The sequence below is a fragment of the Protopterus annectens genome, chromosome 8.part0 (genome assembly GCF_019279795.1).
Source record: "Protopterus annectens isolate FY-2018-M chromosome 8.part0, PAN1.0, whole genome shotgun sequence".
In the NCBI taxonomy this organism is placed as follows: domain Eukaryota; kingdom Metazoa; phylum Chordata; order Ceratodontiformes; family Protopteridae; genus Protopterus; species Protopterus annectens.
Window position 1 is genome coordinate 412,747,532 of NC_056741.1, and position 21,721 is coordinate 412,769,252.

At 42.5% G+C, this 21,721-nt stretch overlaps 1 protein-coding gene across 4 annotated transcripts in view; it reads left to right on the forward strand.

Annotated features, from left to right (window-relative positions):
• LOC122808841 (acyl-coenzyme A thioesterase THEM4-like) overlaps positions 1 to 21,721 on the forward strand; it is a 399,123-nt gene that overhangs the window by 221,044 nt on the left and 156,358 nt on the right. For all 4 annotated transcript variants that reach the window (XM_044079928.1, XM_044079929.1, XM_044079930.1 and 1 more), the window contains exon 5: positions 13,331 to 13,441. In XM_044079928.1, the coding sequence (XP_043935863.1) occupies positions 13,331 to 13,441 (111 nt within the window). The remainder of the gene's footprint in view (positions 1 to 13,330; positions 13,442 to 21,721) is intronic.

Sequence of the window (21,721 nt, forward strand, 5' to 3'; positions counted from 1 at the left end):
AGAACAAAGGTCCTCCTGTGGACGCAATGGTTGTAGCAGTGGCCATGAAGAAGGAATTGTCTGAAGAAAGTTTCTCACTCCATTACCCTAATAGGGAATCTAGAACTATGGACTGCTTTGGGAAACACGACCTTTGCATTCAGAGCACTGAGTAACTTAGTTCATGTCACAAAATTTCAGACAGAGTTGACTAAGGCGATACCAAAGTTTGTCTTGGGTGTTATACCTGCAGAGGTTCAAAAAAACAGTGGGCTCCCTGCTTTCCGCCCTTCAATCTACCTCTAGCGTGCCCATGAGTCTGCTTTCCAGTGCAGCTGATGACACAGCAGGGGCCAGCAGGTACCAGCATCACCATCTGTTGACTAGCCTGGATGTATCTGTGTGACTTTGCGGAAAACTTCAAGACATCTTTCATCAATGGCTTCCTTGATAGGTCCACCCTGTTTAGACTTAACTTCTGGTCAGCATTTTTTTTACTTTAACAACATGGTAGGACTCTCTCTGGAGTAGACACCCATTTCTGCACATGAGGGCCTACTTTAGGAATCAGTAGGCTGGGAGGAAGACACGGTTCAGAATGTCACAGAGTCCTTACCAGGAGACTCTTCATGATAGACTCTCTCATAGCAGAGGAGGAGGTAACAATAATGGGCATCACCCTAGAGGTAGAGGTGGACTGCATGACCCAGGCTTTCACAAACCAGTTACCGAAAAGCCCTTGCAGCGTCCTTGAAGGGTTGCCCAACTGCTGCATTCTGGAGGGGGTCACAGGGCACTTATCTGTGACCCACAAGCCTGGTGAATCATAACCTCAGATTCATGGGTGCTAAACATAATTGTTAGGTGATATTCTTTACCATTTTCCCTTCCTTCTGTCAAAGAAAGAAAGTCCCCGATGTTCCACCCAGTCAATGAGAACCTGCATAAGAAGTTTCCAGACTGCTAGCAAAAGGAGTCATCCAATCTGTCCCCAAAGACCAGCTGAAATCCAGAGTCTACTCAAGATTCTTTTTATTTCCCAAGAAACAAGGGACCTCAAACCCATGTTGAATTACTATGTCATGCAGACAAAATTCTGATGGTCACACATCAGTCCATATTGCCTGTACTGATGAAGGACAATTGGAGGTGCTCAATGGAGCTCAAGAATTATACTTTCATGTGAAGGCAGAGAGGTGTTCAAGGAGATTTCTCCATTTCTGGCTAAGAGCCAGTCAGTATCAGTTTATAGCCCTGCCATTTGGTCTCATCAAAGCTCGCAGGGTGTTCACCAAAGTTATAGCAGTAGTAGCAGCACATCTCCAACCTACTAGGGATCCAGGTTTTCCTATGCCTCAATGATTGTCTCCTCACTGCTGCAACCAACAATCTCTTATTGCACCACCGGGACCTTCTGCTCCAACTGATGCAGGATCTAGGTATCACAGTCATTATGACCAAAAGGCAGTTTACGCAGTCACAACAGGTTTTATCAGATGCCACCTGAACACCAGCTTACAGATTGCCTGTCTTCCAGTTTCCAAGATGCTTTACCTCCATCTTACTGCAGCTCAAGTTCTTCACTATCCCTGTCCACTAGTATGGCTGATCCTTTGCCTATTGGGTGTAATGGCATCCACAGTCCTCAAGGTCCCACTCACCAGATTTCACATAGGATTCTTCAGTGGACTTCAGCAGTACAATGGTCCCAAAGGTTTCATCACTTCACGCTAAAATAAGACTTAATTAAATTTGCAGGCAACACATATCTTTGTGGATAATGTCTTTTTCTGCGGCAGAGAGATGCCCATTCCTAACAGATGCAGTTTTTGAGTGTAGTGTGTCCTGTGATTCCCTTATTCCAAGGGCTCCCAAAAATACATAAAGATCCGGTGTGACCATCCTTTAGACCTATTGTATCAGGGAAGGGATGGTTAACAGAACAGTTTTCTATTTTTTATGGAGAAACATGAGAGACCTGTCATAGATAAGTCATTGGTAGTACTTAAGGACTCTAAACAGTTTTTGAAAGACTTGTATTCCTTTGTCTCCGGTTATGGTAGCTCTAATGACTATTTTTTGGTTACGTTGAACGTTGTCTCCCTCTTTACCACCATTCCAAATATGGAGGGAGTAGAGTATTTGAGAAGGTATCTACTGAATAACGGTGGTTATGATGGTAGATTGATTGATCTGGTGTGTGTATTTATGGAGATGGTGCTGGAAAATAATATGTTTGTTTTTGATAAAGTCTGCTATCTGCAGAGGGATGGCGTAGCTATGGGCACATGTGCCAATAGCTGCGCCAGTGCAGTTCTAGCACAATGGGAATTGGATGAGGTGTTTAAGCTTGACGTGTTTTTGGAAAATGTAATGTTTTACCGACGTTTTGTGGATGATATATTTATTGTTTGGGGAGGAACGGTGGAAAACCTCAATGAATTTGTTCAGTGTTTGCATAGGAGTACAAGCTTCTTGAAGTTTACTCTGAACTATTCTTATACTCAAATAGAGTATCTTGATGTGTTTGTGAGGAAGTTAGAGGACCGTTCTGTAGCAACTTAGCCTATACAGGAAAGACTGCTACAGAGCTACCCTACTCCATAGGAAGAGTATGCACCCTAAGCGTGTCTTCACCAATGTGGTGAAAGGACAAGGGATGCGAGTCTCGAGACTTAATAATGTGAAGACTAGTTATATAGAAGGGTTGGCCACTCTAAAAGAGAATCTGCAAAGTCGTGGTTATAGATGTGAGGAGATTGTCCCAGTTCTTGAACAAGTGGATGCCTTAAGGGAAGGGAGGGCTAGGCCCTACTTTTCATCTGGGGATGATGCAGATTCAGGTAGGGAAGTTAGGGTGACAACACTGGAGGTCGTTAATGTACCCATGTGTTATACTGGTGATGTTGAAAAGGTTAAGTAAATATTTAGGAAACACTGGCCTTTGTTGATGACGGATGAGAAGATCAAAAAGGTAGTTGGAGATGTACCACGGTTTCAATTTAAGAATTGTAAATCCCTAAAAAGGATGTTGTGCTACCCTGAAGATAGTAAATGGATGGATAATGGGGGTGATATAGTAACAAGTCCCTGTAACCACTGTAATTACTGTAAGTATGTTAGGTCAGATGATTTGTTTTGTCATCTGGAGACAGGGAAAGAATATAAGTTTAGAGTTAGAGCAGATTGTGGTACTAGGAATATAATGTATCTAGCACAGTGTGATTGTTTCGTACGTTTTTATGTTGGAATGACTAATTGCACACACAGAGAGAGGGTTAGGGAGTATGTATATAGTATTAGGACTTGAAGTTCCACTGGTGCACTCTCTAGGTATGTAGTGGAGAGTGCTGCTTGCCATGACTTCAAGTTCATGGTTATAGAACAATTGGAAGTGACAGGATGGGCGATTTAAAGAATAGGATGGAGGGTTGTAAGCTATGTTGGAGCCTTAAGTTTAGAGCAGATGGGGTATGGGCTTAATCGGATGGTGTCGATTAAACCCATCCTGGATTCTAGGGGGCCCCCTAAGTAGCAGGTGTGAAGGGGACATCTGTTACCTTTTATGTCTGTTCCTGTTGGTGCATGTTAGTGCTTTAAGTACCATCTAGTTTATTGATTTGGTGTTCGTAAGGTTTTTTAGAAGCCCTGAGTCTCAAGTAGTGCTGCTATTATTGAAATGTCATGTATTTATCAAGTTTGTGCCCATGGGGGGGGTCCTTTTATAGTTTGGAGTTCCTTTTGATATAATCCATATGGGCTATGTATTTTAATCTGTTTACATATGCATAGGGGCTATGAGTTTTCCAGTCTATTTACATATGTGAATTCCTGTGTTAATATGGTACTTATATGCATGTGTGTTTTTTATGTAGCTAAAATCTAAGGAATCTTGTGATGTTCATCGTGTTACACTGCTGCAGTCATTACACTTGGGTTGTCCTGCCGTCAGGCAGTTCCCCAGTCGGCCTGAGTTCCAAAGTCTTGGTCTGGCGTCGGTTGCTGTCGCTTCCTCCCTGACGTCAGTGTGACAGGGGTATATAAGATGCAGCCGATGCCATTTTCTTCAGTCTTTCTTGCCACGCGGTGCCCAAAGCAAAAGCAGTTCGCAAGTGCCGGTCGGCCGACTCCTGAGATTTTCATTCCGAATCCAGAACCGAAGTCTTCTACAAAGCTAAGTACCCCTTTGGGGAAACCTTTTCTTGCCTCAGACCGATGTCAGTAAAAGTTAATAACTTTATCTCTTGTGGAAAGCAAATACCTCATAAGGATTTCCATTCTTATTGTATCCCATGCCTAGGCCTAGACCATGACGTCACTGATTGTCGGTTTTGTGCTAGGTTTAACAAGCGCACTATTAAATGTCGGTTTGATTTTGCCCAACATTACTTTGGCAGAAAATTTAATTATACCATGCCGTTAGAACTTCTGACGACCGCAATTCATAAAAAGCGCAAAGACAAAGACAGGCATCTGAGGCCCAAAACTGATGACAAAGCCTCTTCTAGGCCAGTTGCCGGTTCTCCGGTTTTCAGCGAGGCACCTTCGCAGCCCCTGACGACCGCTTCTGCAGAACCACAGGCGGCCACCGACTCCCTAGTGGAGATGGCTGGGCCATCAGACACAAGTTTTACAGACTACCGAAACCGATCCTGCTGAGGGATCCGGAGTACATGAGCAACCCGCTGCTACAGAGGGTGTCTTCAGACCTACTCAGCTAAGCATAAAACCCTCTTCTTAAGTCTAAGCCACCTTTAAAAACAAATAAATAAATACAGTCTCCAGGACAGGCCTCCATGCCTAAGAAACAAATGCTCAAAATGGCCAAAGACCTAATCACTCTGATAAGGGGGTCCCATCCCCCTCCTGATAAAAGGCCTAGACAGGATGCAGACTATGACTCATCCGACCAGGTGTCCATTTCCTCAGATTCATCCTGAGACCTAGGTTATTCATTATCCCCTGATGAGTATTCTGATGCTGAGGAATCATTTCCATCAGCCTCTACACCAGAGGTTTACTCTTTTGGGGAAACTTTACACACCATGAGGGAGCATTTCCATTGGGAAGGCCAGGATTACTCAGAATCTAAGAAAGGACTCAGAGAATTCCTACTATTGCCTCAACACAGACCCCTTGCTATTCCGCCATTGTTAGATATTGTGGATGATGTGTATACTGAATCCAGTTTAAATCCTGACTCCTTACCTCCAGCTCCAGTTAAACCAGACAGGTATTACAGAGTCCCTGACTCACACACATTTCTGTATAAAAGCCCAGTGGCAGACCCAGAAACTATTTCTCAGGGACCCAAAGGGGTTAAGGCCTCATCAGCAAAGAACCCAGTTTCCTCTGACAGAGATTCCAGAGCATTAGACAGATGGGGAAAGAAAGTATATACGTCTGCAACTTTAACAATGAGAGCTTTAAATTGCCAATTTCACATGCTAAAATATCAGCAATTTTTGATGTCTCAGTTGAAACAAAAAATGCTTTCAGATACAGATCCTCCTAATTTTAAGGAAATGCAGGATTTATTGCATGCTGCTGAACAAGTGGGAAAACATACTTTGCAATGTGGTTTTGATTCTTTAGAGGCCTCCTGTAGAGCAGCAGTTACAGGCTCTGTCATTAGAAGACATGCATGGTTAAAAGAACATACGTTACCAGATCATGTTAAAGCAAAACTACTGGATGCACCTTTGCAGCATGATGTCTTATTTGGAGTTAAGGCAGAAGAGCTATTAAAGAAAATGGAGGATAAAGCAAAATCTATGCAAACAGTGAAGGATTTCTTACAGGTACAGCCTCCTCGATTTAGCAGAAACTGGCCGACTAAGAATTGGTTCTTTCCAGTTACGGACAGACCTCAAAGGGGCAGATGCAGATGTCCAAGAGGTAGAGGGCAGCCACAAGGTCCTTACAGACCTCGACAACGGGGTGCATCAGGCCAGAAAGAAGGGGAAGGCAGACAACAACCTTACAAAAAACAGTCCCAATGACTTCCCACTGCAGCTGCCAAACATCTCTCTCCTGGCAGCCCCCTTGGGAGGAAAACTGGCTCTTTTTTATCACAATTGGCATATGATCACCAAAGACAAATGGGTTCTCAATATTGTATCTCAAGGTTACAGGTTCCACTTTCACACTCTGCCAAGGTTAAAAGGAATGCCAAATCTGCCACCAAATCAGTGGGTAGAGGCTCAAAAACAAATTACAGCACTCATGAACATGGGAGCTATTCAAAAGGTACCACCACAGGAACAAGGACAAGGATTTTACTCAAGACTCTTTCTGGTACCCAGAAAAGACAAAGCCTGGAGGCCCATTTTGGATCTTTCTTCTCTAAACACTTACCTGGATGTTCCGAAATTCAAACTGTTGACATTACAGCAGCTTCTTCCCATGCTGGGCAAGCAAGCTTGGCTTGTGACCTTGAACCTCAAGGAGGCATACCTGCATGTCCCTATCAGACAAAACTGCAGAAGATACCTCAGATTCATAGCTGGTCCAATGCACTATCAATTCTCTGCACTGTCCTTTGGCTTATCTACTGTGTCCAGGGTCTTCACAAAGTGCCTGGCACCAGTAATTGCATTTTGCAGACAGAAAGGAATTCAAATTTACCCGTACCTGGACAACTGCCTGATTCAATCAGAGAGCAAAGACATTCTCCTAAAGCATCTGGCATTTGTAAAAAAGTTATTAAGTTGCCTGGGGTACACAGTAAATGAAAAGAAATAATCAAAACTAGTGCCCGCACAAGAGATAATATTCCTGGGTGCCAGCTTGAACACAACGGCCCAGATGGCTTATCTCATGCCAGACAAGCAAGGACACCTGACTCGGTACTTTCAATTGATGGCAACAAAGACCCAACTCCCTGCAAGAAAAATTCTACAGGCCTTGGGCTACATGGCATCTTGCATACTACTAATTCCATATGCCAGACTGCATATGAGGAAACTACAATGGTACCTGAAGAGTGTATGGTCTCAACACTGTCAAAGTTTGGAAACAGTTATACCACTACTACCTTGCCTTCAGAAGGAGTTTCGATGGTGGGCTCAGGCTTGTCATCTCAAAAAGGGTCAGCCTTTTACTCAACCCACGGCCAGGCAAACACTGACAACAGATGCATCGGATTATGCCTGGGGAGCACACATGACAGGAAAATGTACTCAGGGCAAGTGACCCTATAGAACAAAGGCATCTTCACCTCAACCAAAAAGAGATGCTAGCTGTACAAAATGCCCTTATAGCTTTTAAGGACATGCTACATCCAGGACAAATACTACTAAAGACAGACAACACCACAGTTATGTGGTACATAAACAAGCAAGGGGGAACCCATTCCTACCCCCTCTACAGACAAGCCATGACCTTGTGGAACACAGCCATAAACTATCAAGTTCATCTACAAGCACAATTCCTGCCAGGAGAGAAAAACACACTGGCAGACGACTTAAGCAGAAATATCATGGATCCCCACGAATAGGAATTGAATCCACAAATATACAGAATGATAACAAAAAATGGTGGAGCCCGGACATGCATCTGTTTGTATCCCCAAGGAATTGCCAGCTACAGAAATTTTGCACAAGGAGTTACCATCCACAAGAATGGAAGGTGGATGCCCTCTCAGCTGGAAAAACCTACAAGTATACACTTTCCCACCTTTGTCTCTTCTTCCAAAAGTACTCATAAAAGCCAGGCAAGAGAAGCCAAATATGATCCTGATTGCATCAGACTGGCCACGCCAGCACTGGTACCCAATCTTAAAAAACTTAGCACAAGGACCACCCTGGATTTTACCTCATATACCACATCTGCTGTCTCAGAACAACAGTCATATACTCCACAGCCAGCTAAAGACCTTAAACCTAGCTGCATGGAAGATACCTTAGCCAAACAAGCACTGCCTCTCTCCAAAGCAGTTATGGATGTCATCCTGGAGGCCAGAAGGCCCAGTACCAGGAAAGCCTATTCAGATAAATGGAAGAGATTCTGTGCCTGGAACCAGGCTCACAGCCTTGATCCTCTTGTGCCAAACATTCCTCAGATATTACAATATTTGACTGAGATGCTGGACAAAGGCCTTTCCTTTTCATCCATAAAGATACATGCCTCTGCCATCTCTGCCCACTACAACACGGATCCACCAATTTTCTCTCATCCCTTGCTAAAACAGTACCTCAGAGGGGCAAAAAAACATAAGACCACCCCGTAGAGCACCATCTCCAACGTAGGACTTCAACTTTTGTTTTGGAAAAATTAACTTTACCTCCTTTTGAGCCAGCTAGCACAGCAGAATTAAAATATATCTCTTGGAAAACTGCTCTGCTCCTGGCACTAACATCAGCATGAAGAGTTTCAGAATTACAGGCACTAATGGCAGTGGAACCATTCCTTATTTTCCACCAGGACAGGGTGTCTTTAAGAACTAACCCTACTTTTATGCCTAAGGTGGTTTCAAGTGTGTCTCTGAACCAAACTATTCACTTGCCAACTTTTTATCTAAAACCACAGAATAAAGTGGAGAGACTACTGCATTCTTTGAACATTCACAGGCAGTTACGCTTCTACTTGAACAAAACCAAAGCTTTCAAAAAATCTGAGCAATTACTAGTAGCACATGCTGCAGGAACACAGGGAAAAGCCATTTCAAAACAGACTTTTTCCCAATGGATAGGACATTGCATACGTTTCTGCTATACACACCATGGAAAACCTGTGCCTACCAGCATTAGATCTCACTCCACCAGGGCAACAGCCACTTCAACAGCCTACCTCAGAAGAGTACCTACCAAGGATATTTTGGAAGCAGCAACATGGAGCTCTGTGCATACTTTCACCAGGCATTACCACCTGCCTCTATACTCCAAATCCAGAGCTGGCTTTGCTTCTGCAGTACTGCAGGGCCTTATAGCCACCCCAAATGCATTATAGTACCAGCCACCCTACCTCAGCTTTGGGATTCTACCCAAGTGTAATGACTGCAGCAGTGTAACATGATGAACATAGTACAGTTTTGTACCTACCATAAATGTAGATGTTCGAGTGTTCACACTGCTGCAGTCCAGGTTACCCTCCCTCCTTCCCCTCTATACTGCTGGTGCGTACCTAGATCATCTACCCTTTACTACCTATGGGGAGTATTTTCTGGTAACTGTAAGTTGTTGTTTGCTTGTCTTATTTATGTTTTATTAGCAATTTGAATTGCCTACCTATTTGGGGGCACCTGACATCTGGGGCAAGAAAAACTGAAGAAAATGGCGTCGGCTGCATCTTATATACCCCTGTCGCACTGACGTCAGGGAGGAAGCGACAGCAACCGACGCCAAACCAAGACTTTGGAACTCAGGCCGACTGGGGAACCACCTGACGGCAGGACAACCCAAGTGTAATGACTGCAGCAGTGTGAACAGTCGAACATCTACATTTATGGTAGGTACAAAACTGTACTTTTTTATTAGTATTCATGATTCCCCTTAAAAATTTAGAATTGTTTTGGTGAAACAGGGTTGCGTTTTAGAACTGACCCAAGCTAGCTTATGGATGGATGCTACTGTTTAATCACTATGTACTTTCCTTATTTTTTTCCCATGGTATACGTTTTTTCTACATCTGTGTTGTATGTCTTTAAGGAGGCTGGTTGAGTGGTGATGTAGTTACGCAACGCAGATTAATGTGCAGAGTACGCTGGCTGGATTATTCGTATTTGAATGGGCACCTGTTTTATGTTTATTGATAATGATGGGGGATACATGAGTGTGTGTGTATGTATGTGTATATATAGATATATATATATATATATATATATATATATATATATATATATATATATATATATATATATACATATATACTTGTTCAAGTACTGCAATGCTGCTTTATGGTCTGTTAAAGCTAACGGGCGAGGTGGTGAAAGCGCTAACCTTTTAATAAATGCTTTTTTATATTTAACCATTGGAGTCATGCTTGTTCATGCCGTTTTCGTGCTATTTACTTAAACTTTTAAATGAAAGTTGTTTGAGTACATGGTCATTGGAGCCATGCTTCGTTTTACTGCTTGTGTGCTGCTATTTACTACAGTTTTGTACATCAGTAAACAGGGAGGAACTGGTTCCTACCCCATATGCTGAGAAGCTGTGAGACTGTGTTAGTGGGTGATGTCTTTACACCCCTTTCTAATAGAAACATCTAATAGAAACACATATTCCGGGGTCATCCAGTTTTCTGGTGGACAAGTTGAGCAGATGTAGCTTGATGCCTCATGAGTGCTCCCTCAATCCAACAGTAACAGCCTTGACCTTCAGCCCTGGTGCCAGCCTTGCTACAACCTTTCTGTGTCTCACCTAAACTACAAGTGTAGCAGTTCATTTGCCCTGATCCCTCACTCTGTGAAAGGCTTTTTAGCCGTGGCGCTGGATTATTAAACATTTTTGGATTTTATGCTTCTGCAGTTGGTGGTTTTTGCTTTTTTTGTGTTTTTTTTAGATTGCCCTGATCCCTCGGCAGGGACAGTCACCAAGGGATGCTCTAGTCCACATTTGCCCCCCCCAAGTCTCATTTATGCCTTTCTCTATTGCCTTTAATGAACAAATTTATATTGAAAGCAAGACTGTGCAAGGCCAAGATGATCCTCATTGCCCCTTTTTGGCCTCACCAGACATGATTTCCCTTCCTGTGCCCTCTTCTAGCGCATCCACTATGCAACTGGATCACTATCCGGATCTCTTAACACACCCGTCTGGACTGCCTCCTCCAGACCAGAAATTCATGAAATTAACTGCTTGGTTCCTCCAGTTCTAACATTAGCCAGAGATGCCAGGCTTGCCTTGTCAGTTGTTCAGATCCTATCAGCTTCCCAGAAACATATTACCATGAAAATATACCACACCAAATGGAAGATGTTTTCTGTCTGAGTGGCTTTCAAGGGTCTGGATCCCTTTTCAGCTCCTATTCCCTCCATCCTAGAATATTTATCAGAACATTTTCACAACAGTTGCTTAACTTAGTTACTTAACTATCAGAGTTCATTTGGTAGCCATCTCTAGCTTTCATGTAGGCCAGAACCCCACCTCTGTAGCCTTCTTGAGGATTTCTAAAGCTTTCCTGAAGGGAACTTTTCTCCTTCAACCCCTATGAGAGACTGGGTCCCCCATTGGGATATTAATGTAATACAAGCATTGACTCAGCCACCATTTAAGCCAGCAGCATCAGTGGAATTATACTTCCTCTTTTGGAAAACAGGTCTTCAGTAGGTGTCACTTCTGCTAAATGGATATCAGAGATCCAAGCACTATCCTGCAAACTGCAGTTTTTTTTTTTTTTTTATAAGGACAGGGTTTCAATAAGAACTAATGCATCCTTCCTTCCTAAGGTGGCATCCAAAGCTAATCTAGATCTATCAAGAAATCTACCAGTCTTCTTCCCATGATTTTCAAACCAAGGTGAATACATGCTTCATATGCCGGACATCCATCATCAGCTTAAGTAAGTTTTATCTCCATAAAGCTAAACCTTTCAGAAAGTCAGATCAACTGTTTGTGGCATTCTCCAAGCCTAAACTGGGCAAGGCATTGGCTAAAGTTACTCTGTCTGGATGGTTCCTGATTGTATTTCATTCATGTACAATAAAAAAGGTTTTGTCTCTACAGTCTAAACCAAAAGCTCATTCCAAAAGGGCAGTTGCAACCTCTACAGCCTTTGCCAGCAGATTACCTTGATGATATATGTGCAGCAAATACGTGGTCAACTCTTCATACATTTGTCTAGAGCTTGTTCATCCGTTGGCTCCACCATCCTCAGGAATGTCCTTCCTTGATACCACTAGGACATATATGCTTTGGAATCTGTTCCATAGTTGAATCAGATGAAAGCAGACAACATTGAATATGAAAGGTAAATGTACTTAACATATTGCTAGATCCATTTTGTCTGATTTTTGCCTGGTTCAACATTCCTCACACCTGCCCTCTGACAAACTGTCACAATTAGGATTCCGATGACCAGTCAACTTTGCCATTCCCTGACTATGAGCAGTCTTTACTGACAGTGTCACAGAGCACTGCCAGTTTTTCTATCACACATTATGGAACTGGTCCTGAGAGGAAGCTGTTTCACTAGTGTATAATTGCATTGATTTGCTTTTGGTTATAATTTTTTCAGGGGACAAATTCTATGTGAAGCAGTAGGGTGGAGTTAAGGGAACTGTGGGCAGAGGAGGAGTCAGAGCCCTGGAACTGAAGACCTTCACATTCAATGCCAAGGTCAGATCTGGTTGGATCCAAGAACCCCATATTTTAACCTGCCGTACATCAGACAACATGGATTTATTGTTACGGTATGTACATAACTTTCCTTTGCACATCCTCCTAAGAGCTGTTACAATCGGGTCTTGCAGCAGAGAATGATTTAAGATTATCGTTTTGCTGATTTTGGAGCTTATTCACATCACTCCATGTACTACAGTGTGATTCATTTGAAATGCTTGTTGTGGAATTACATTATTTTCAAGTTGCATATTCCAGCTGCTCAGGGCAGCATCCATCTCCAGTAGTGTAAGTGTGGGTGCTGGGAGGTGTGGCTGCCTCAGTATAAACTGTTTTAATGGCTTCTTCCCCCTGCCTCACTTTTAATCATGTATTCAACAATCTCTGCAGATTGGGTGTAGCTCTTTCTTCCAAACATTAAGTTTGTACTCACTGCCCAGTGTTGTGGAATCTGGCCCTTGTTTTTTTCAGTATATTTGATTGTTAGACACATTATTAATGGTAAGTTCTACTCTTGCATTGTTATTTTGTTTGTCTGGTGATGGTCAAGGTTTTGACCTTGTAGTTTAGGTAGCCTACTTGTATTGTTAGTAGCTCTCTCTTTGTTTTATTGTTTATGCTACTTGTCTTTGTTACATACTTTTAAACAATTGCAGTGGAGTTTGTTAAAAATAATTTTTTTAAGTGTTCATCTAGTGCAAAAGCTTCATGGCTTTACTGTAACAGCTACGTTGATCTTGCTAATGGTATTTCATCACCTTTGTATTTCATATCTGATTTAAGCTTGAATTTATTTCTTGATTTAGGGCCAAACACCATGGAAACTTTTTTTCACTGCTATTGGTTCTTCTTTTGTTCTGTTTTTTGCTTTGGAATGAACCTCCATTAAAAATTGACTGTTTATTTTCTAGTCCTTTTGAAGAAAAATGGCTTAATGTATGTTAATCAATTTAAAGGCTTCCTTGAATTTCAAAACATAGCTCTATATCTGTGCTTTTATTTCAGATTTAATTTTCATTTCACTGGAGAATATAAAATGTGATGCACACGTATTTGTTTCCCTTTTTATCTAGGCATGTGCACGGTGGAGCCATTGCTACAGCTATTGATGCTACTGCTGGCTCATGTGCCTCGTGTTTTATGGGAAGAGTGATGACTGCCTACCTGAACCTCAACTTCAGAAAGTAAGCAAAGCATTTTACTTCATCTCTCTTCATACCTGTTTTGAGGGAAATCCTTGCATCACAATGCTGAGCAGTACTTTTGATAATGAAGTTGAGAGGTATGTATGGTAGTGAGGGTGAAGAAATTCACTTACAGGTTTGCTTAAGGACTGATGTCTGTGTGTAAGATAATGGGTGTATACACAAATAGGTCTGGATTCAGGTAACTGAGGCTTCAGTGGTAATTGTAAAGTTTCACACACATAGCGGGTAAGAGTCCCTAGACTGAGTATTGTTTGAATGATTTGAGACTAATATTCTGATAAAGGAAGAGAAAAAAAACCCAGAGATTATTGCTAAGCATAATGAAGTCTTATATGCGCTATAGTAATCTTTAGTGTCATGACAGATTAGACAAGGGGATGGCATATGACCACTGTGCATTTTGGTGATATGGCTGCAGATGCTGTGCTGTAGCTTCTACCATGTAAAGAATATTAGCCAGACAAAGCTTCTGAGGAATACTGTCATTAAACAAGATCAGTATTTATTAATTCAATACAGCAGGGTCTGATGTAAAAAAAAAAAAAAAAAAAAAAAAAAAAAGGATTGAGTTTAGCAGGCTTCACAGATTATATGTACTTCTCATCTGTCATTCCAAGTGGTGCCACTCTCTCACTGAACGCAAAGGGTCACTTATGCTGTATTGCTGGGACCCAATGAAGTTCCCTTATTCCCCCAAAAACCCATATTTGTCAAGAAAATCCAAGGGAGATGAGACAATTTTGGGGAAAGATTGCCACAGAACAGGTGAAAAGTAAGGAGATTCTAGGGCAGACACCTCTTAAAATGGTTAAAAGAAAATATCCCTTCCCCAGACATCTGCCTTCAGATGTCCAGGCTGGGCCTTGGATCCTTAGATGTTGTAGCTAAAAAAAACAGTGATGTGTCAAATGCTCCTTTTATTACAATCTTTTTAGTTACACTAATGCTCACATGTAGAAACTGGATGATGCTTGGGCAGACACCCAAACAAGAAACAGCCTATTTTATAGAGAGAGAGAGAGTCCAGAGACCTCAACCTCATTACCACAATCAACAGAACATGCTGGAGGGACAGGTTCAGAACCCAGACACTGCCCATGCTCCGGAATAGACTTTCCATACATGTCAAACAGAACACCTCACTGGCCCGTTTCAAGAGAAATCTTGATGAGTGGATAGGAAATGGAAAGTTAGAGGCACTGTGAACTAATGATGTTCCTCGTGTTTCAATGTTGCAGTCATTACATTTGGGTAATCCTGCTGGCAGGTTGCCCTCAGCTAGCCTGAATTCAAAACTCTTAGGTCCTGTGTCGGTTGCTGTCGCCCCTTCCCTGACGTCAAGTCGTCAACAGTATAAAATAAGCAGCCGATGCCATTTTCTTCAGTCTTTCTTGCCGCGCGGTGCCCGAAGCAGAAGCAGTTCGCAAGTGCCGGTCGGCCGACTCCTGAGATTTTCGTGTTCGAGTTTCAGATCTGAAGTCTTCAATAAAGCTAAGTACCCCGTTGGGGAAACTTTTTTCTTGCTCCAGACCGATGTCAGAAAAAGTAAATAATTGTATTTCTTGTGGAAAGCAAATACCTCATAAGAACTTCCATCCTTACTGTATTCCTTGCCTAGGCCCGATTACAACGTTTCTGGTTGTCGGTTTTGTGCTAGATTTAACCAACACACTATTAAGCGTCGGTATGAATTTACTTTAAATTTTGGACGCCAGTTTAATTATCCAGAAATGTCATCGGATAGCCATCCGACTACCGGAGTTCACAAAAAACGCAAAGAAAGGGAGAGAGATAAACAACTGAGGCCTAAAACCGACGACGAAGCTTCTCCTAAGCCAGTCGCCGGTTCTCAGTGAGGTGCTTTCGCAGCCCCTGACGCCCGCTACTTTAGAGTCGCAGGCTGCTACTGACTCCCACGTGGAGTCAGCTATGCTGCTGGAAACTCAAGGTATTGGTCCTCGGACACTATTCCCTCAGATGGGTCTGGAGCCGCTGAGTAGGCACCGGCTTCTGAGGGTGTATTCAGGCCTAAACATCTTTACATTAAACCGATTTCAGCTTCAAAGACAAAGACTAAAGCACCTTCTAAAGCAAAGAAACAAACTCAAGAGCCACGTGGTCAGGCCTCTATGCCCAAAAAAACGGATTCTCAAAATGGCCGAAGACTTGATTACCTTGATCAGGGGTTCCCATCCCCCTCCTGATAAGAGGCCTAGGCAAGAGACAGACTGTGAATCATCAGATCATATTTCTATTTCGTCTGATTCCTCTTCTGATCAGGAATATTCTCTTCCCCCCTATGAGGATTCTGATGCTGAAGAATCTATACCTTCAGTTTCTCCTTCAGAGGACTATTCTTTTGGGGAAACCTTGCACACTATGAGGGAGCATTTCCAGTGGGAAAGCCAAGATTTTTCAGAATCTAAAAAGAGGCTGAGGGATGTCCTTGTACTACCTCAACACAGGCCTCTAGCCATTCCACCTGTGTTAGACATTGTAGATGATGTGTTTTTGGAGTCTAGTCTGACCCCTAACTCCTTACCTCCAGCTCCTGTTAAGCCTGACAGATACTACAGGGTTCCTGACTCTCATAAATTCCTTTTTAAAAACCCTGCTGCAGACCCAGAAACTATTTCACAGGGTCCCAAAGGAGTTAAGGCTTCCGCTGCAAAAAACCCTACCCCCTCTGACAGAGATTCTAGGGCACTGGATAGATGGGGAAAAAGGTTTACACATCTGCAACTTTGGCTATAAGGGCCTTAAACTGTCAGTTTCATATGCTCAAATATCAGCAACATGTCATGGCATTGCTTAAACAGAAAATGTTGTTAAACTCTGAATGTGCAGAAAACAAGGAAATGCAGGATTTATTGCATTCAGCTGAACAAGTTGGAAAGCATACTTTGCAATGTGGTTTTGATTCTTTGGAGGCCTCCTGCAGGGCCGCAGGTACGGGTTCTGTAATTAGGAGGCATGCTTGGTTTAAGGAACAAAATTTGCCTGATCATGTCAAAGTTAAATTATTAGATGCACCTTTACAGCATGATACGTTGTTTGGTGTTAAGCCAGAAGAGGTGTTAAAGAAAATGGAGGACAAAGCTAAATCAATGCAAACTGTCAAAGATTTTTTACAAGTACAGCCACCTAGGTTTAGTAGACACTGGCCTACAAAGAATTGGTCCTTTCCTGTGTCAGACAGACCTCAAAGGGGCAGATCCAGACACCCTAGAGGCAGATCCCAGGCACAAGGTTCATACAGGTCAAAGCAATGGGGTGCTTCTACCTCCAAAGTTGGAGAAGACAAATCACAACCATACAGGAAACAGTCCCAATGGCTTCCCCCTGCCTGCACCAAGCACTTATCTACTGGCAGCACCCTTAGGGGGAAAATTAGCACGTTTTTCTCAAAATTGGCACATTATATCCCAGGACAAGTGGGTTCTAAATATAGTGTCACAAGGCTACAAGTTCCATTTCCATACCCTGCCAAAGGCAAACTGTTGGCCATATCTGCCAAAAAATCAATGGGCAGAGGCACAAAAACAAGTCTCATCACTCGTTTCCATGGGGCCCATTCAACAAGTACCAGAGCAAGAGCAGGGACAAGGATTTTACTCAAGACTGTTCTTGGTACCCAGAAAGGACAAAGCCTAGAGACCAATACTGGACCTATCTATTCTGAACACATTCCTGGATATACCAAAATTCAAAATGTTGATTTTGCAGCAGCTTCTGCCCATGCTGGGCAAGAATGCTTGGCTTGTAACTTTAGACCTAAAAAAGGCATACCTGCATGTTCCAATCAGACAATCATGCAGCAGATACCTAAGATTCAAGGCTGGTTCAATGCATTACCAATTCTCTGCACTGCCCTTTGGCTTATCTACTGGCACCAGTAATTGCTTTCTGCAGACAAAGAGGAATACAAATATATCCTTACTTGGACGACTGTTTAATTCAAGCAGAGAACAAGGACATTCTTCTATAACATCTGGCGTTTGTGAAAAGACTTCTAACATGCCTAGGGTACACAGTCAATGAAAAGAAATCAAAACTAGTACCTTCTCAAGAGATAATATTCCTGGGTGCAAGCTTAAATACAACTGCCCAGATGGCTTATCTCACGCCAGACAAACAAAGGCAACTGACTACCTATTTCAAAATGTTGGCGACAAAGGCCCAGTTATCTGCAAGAAAAATTCTGCAGGCTTTGGGCTTCATGGCATCATGCATCCTACTAATTCCATATGCAGACTGCATATGAGGAAACTTCAATGGTACTTAAAAAGTGTTTATACTCAACATTGCCACAGCCTGGAAACAATGATTACTCTCATCCCCTGCCTGCAACAGGAGTTACGATGGTGGGCGAAGGCTTGTCACCAGAACAAGGGACAGCCATTCACATTACCCCCAGCCAGGCAGACACTAACAATGGATGCATCAGATTATGCCTGGGGGCCCACATGGCAGGAAGATGCATTCAGGGCACATGGTCCTCAAATAAAATACATCTGCATAAAAATCAAAAAGAGATACTAGCTGTTCAAAATGCCTTGACAGCCTTCAAGGACCTACTTCATCCGGGGCAACTATGGATAAAGACAGACAACACCACGGTCATGTGGTATATAAACAAGCAGGGGGGGCATACATTCTTACCCCCTTTGCAGACTAACCATGACTTTGTGGGACACAGCATTGGCTTACCAAATGCATCTGCAGGCATAGTTCCTGCCAGGAAAGGAAAATACTCTGACAGACGAAGTAAGCAGAAACCTCATGGATCCCCACAAGTGGCAGCTGGATCCACAAGTCTTCAAAATGATAACAAGGAAATGGGGATGCCCAGACTTAGATCTATTTGCCTCTCCTCACAACTACCAACTAAAAAGATTCTGCACAAGGACTTATCACAGACAAGCATAGAAAGTGGATGCCCTATCTTTCAGCTGGAAAAATCTATCAGTATATGCATTTCTGCCACTGCCTGTCCTCCCAAGGTACTCCTAAAGGTTAGACAGGAGAAGCCAAAGATGATACTGATTGCCCCAGACTGGCCCCGCCAGTACTGGTATCCAATCCTATGGAACTTGTCTCAATGCCCAACTTGGACCTTACCTCAAATACCTCATCTGCTGTCCCAGCAAAACAATCAGATCCTGCACAGCCAACTCAGGACCTTAAACCTGGCAGCATGGCAGATAATATAGTCATACAAAACACACTTCTCAGTAAAGCTGTGATGGATGTCATTTTGGAAGCCAGAAGGCTTAGTAGTACAAAATCTTATGCTGGAAAATGGAAGAGATTATGTGCTTGGAACTAGGCACAAGGCACTGATGCAGCTGTACCAAATATTCCTCAGATTTTGCTACTTAACTGAGATGCTGGACAAAGGCCTATCTTTTTCATCAATTAAAATTCATGCCTCTGCTATTTCGGCTCATTACAATACAGAGCCACCAATCTTTTCTCATCCTTTGCTAAGGCAGTACCTCAGAGGAGCCAAAAAATTAAGGCCTCCAAGGAGATCACCAATACCTGCATGGGACCTCAACTATGTCTTGGAAAAACTCAACCTGCCTCCTTTTGAGCCAGCTGCTAATGCTGATATAAAGTTTTTATCTTGGAAAAAAGCTCTGCTCCTAGCAATAGCAAGACGAATTTCAGAGCTGCAGGCACTCATGGCTGTGGAACCTTTTATCCAGACAGGGTTTCTCTGAGGACAAACCCAACATTTATGCCTAAGGTGGTGTCCAGTGTGGCTCTTAACCAAACTATTCATCTGCCAACTTTTTATCCAAATCCACAGAACAAGGGGGAGAGAATTCTGTATTCTTTGGACGTACACAGACAGCTTAGATTCTACTTGGACAGAACAAAAGTTTTCAGGAAGACAGAGCAATTACTAGTGACATATGCTGCAGGATCACAAGGAAAGGCTATCTCAAAGCAGACTATTTCAAAGTGGATAGGCCACTGCATTCGTTTCTGCTATTCACAGCATGGCAAGCCAGTGCCTAAGGGCATTAGGCCACATTCAACCAGAGCTGCAGCCACTTCAGTAGCCTTCCTCAGGGGAGTACCAACTAAAGACATTTTAGAGGCTGCTACTTGGAGTTCAGTACAAAGCACTATTATCTGCCACTCTACTCTAAATCCAGGGCAGGCTTTGCCACTGCAGTTCTGCAGGGCCACATAGCCGCTCCTAATGCTATTTAGCTCCAGACTCCCAACCATAGCTTTGGGACTCTACCCAAATGTAATGACTGCAACAGTGAAACATGAAGAACATAGTACGGTTGTGTACACGTACCATAAATGTAAATGTTCGAGTGTATTTACTGTTGCAGTCCAGGTTACCCCCTTTTTTCTGCTGGAACTTATCTTTCCTTCTCTGATTTATACGACCTATGTGGTGTATTTGCTTGTAGATGAAGGTAATGTTTATATTGGTGCATGTATTTTTATATATTTATAAATTCTGCTTACCCTTTTAGGGGACACCTGACATCTGGGACAAGAAAAACGGAAGAAAATGGCGTCGGCTGCTTATTTTATACCCCTGATGACTTGACGTCAGAGAAGGGGCGAAAGCAACCGATGCCAGACCCAAGACTTTGGAATTCAGGCCGGCTGAGGGCAACCTGCCAACAGGATTACCCAAATGTAATGACTGCAACAGTGAATGCACTCGAATATCTACATTTATGGTAAGTGTACACAACTGTACTTTGGGCAGCACGATGCCAGGGCACTTCTATGTGCTAGGCTTGGAAAGACTTCAGGGCCATTAGCCTAGTACACACCTATGAACCTATGAGAGTCAGCAACTGAAGGTCAGGTTTCATTTTCTGAATGCCATAGGCTCCAATGTTCATTGTTGTAATATGTTACCATAGGAATTTTCTGATTTAAAGAAGGATTGATCAAACTTCATGCTGATGCTAAACTGTCTACTTCTGGTAAAGCTGAAAAAATTGCAAAGGGGAACCAACAACCACCATTACCTTCAGATTTTCAGGGTGAATACCATAGCTTAAATTATTTAGACCAGACTTTCTTCCTTTATGGTATGACACAGACAATAATATTGTTCTTAACTGTGAAGATTTTTAAATGGTCCTCTTAAAAGCTTTCTCCCCTAAACAGAGATATGTAAAGTTTGTTAAGCTTCATCAGCTCAAGCTTTTAGTCATTCCAGCATTTACCAAGATGTATTTGATGACGCAGCTTGAGCCAGGTACCATGCTACTAGCTCACAAGTCACCTGACCGGCTCTTCAAAGTATGAGATGTGTGCATAGTTACATCTGTAGAAAAATAGTTGTTGTTATCCTGAGCTCTGTATCATCTGATAAGGAAGCAGTATGTTCGATAGTTTCACTGCAACAACTTTATTTACCAGATTCATATGGTACTGTACTAGTTGAATATACTGAACCAAGCTTTACAGGTATCATATAATTAATTGTAATGTTGTTTCAACAAGTACTAACAAACTACAGTGATGGGATTGTGTTAATTCCCATTGCATATGAGATGAGGGATGAGAATCCTTGTCATGAATTATTCATAAACTCTGCTTGCTAACTTCTGTCACTGTAGCAGTATGCAGTGATATTTTGGATATGTAGGCAATGCAACCAGTTCTAGGGAAAGGCAACAGAATTTTATTCAGTAATTGTTTCTTGGTTTGGAAGAAAGATAAACAATTTCAAAAAAACCCTTAGACAAATCTGAATAAGTTTATGAAAACATAGGAATTCAGAATGTTAACCATGCAGACCATTCTGGCTGTCCAGCAAAAACTACCTTTCTAGTAATTCTGGACATGCAGGATGCCAACCTAGCTCCATATTAGATACAAGAGCCTCAATCTTGTGAGCCCCAACATTTCAAAAAATAAACTGTTTCAAATCAGCAGTAGCAAATTCCAGAACTTGCTGATATGAAGTGAGGTCAGTAGGACTAAAGCTGCAAGTCTTTAGTCAGGTCAGCATCTTAAACTATCCCAGGCTGTAGGCCCCTCTCCTTTTATTTCTGTTTGTCTTACCAAGTTCACTGATGATTGCAAATTGGGTGCAATCATCGAGTCTCCCAAAGATGTTACAGGAGGTACTAACACAGACAAATGACTGGTGCCAAAGCCATGCTTAAAACTAAACACAAAAAAGTGCATTATTATCCCCTTTGGCAAAGTGGAATTCCCTGCTAATTACAATATTGATAGCAGCCCCCCTAAGCCCAAACC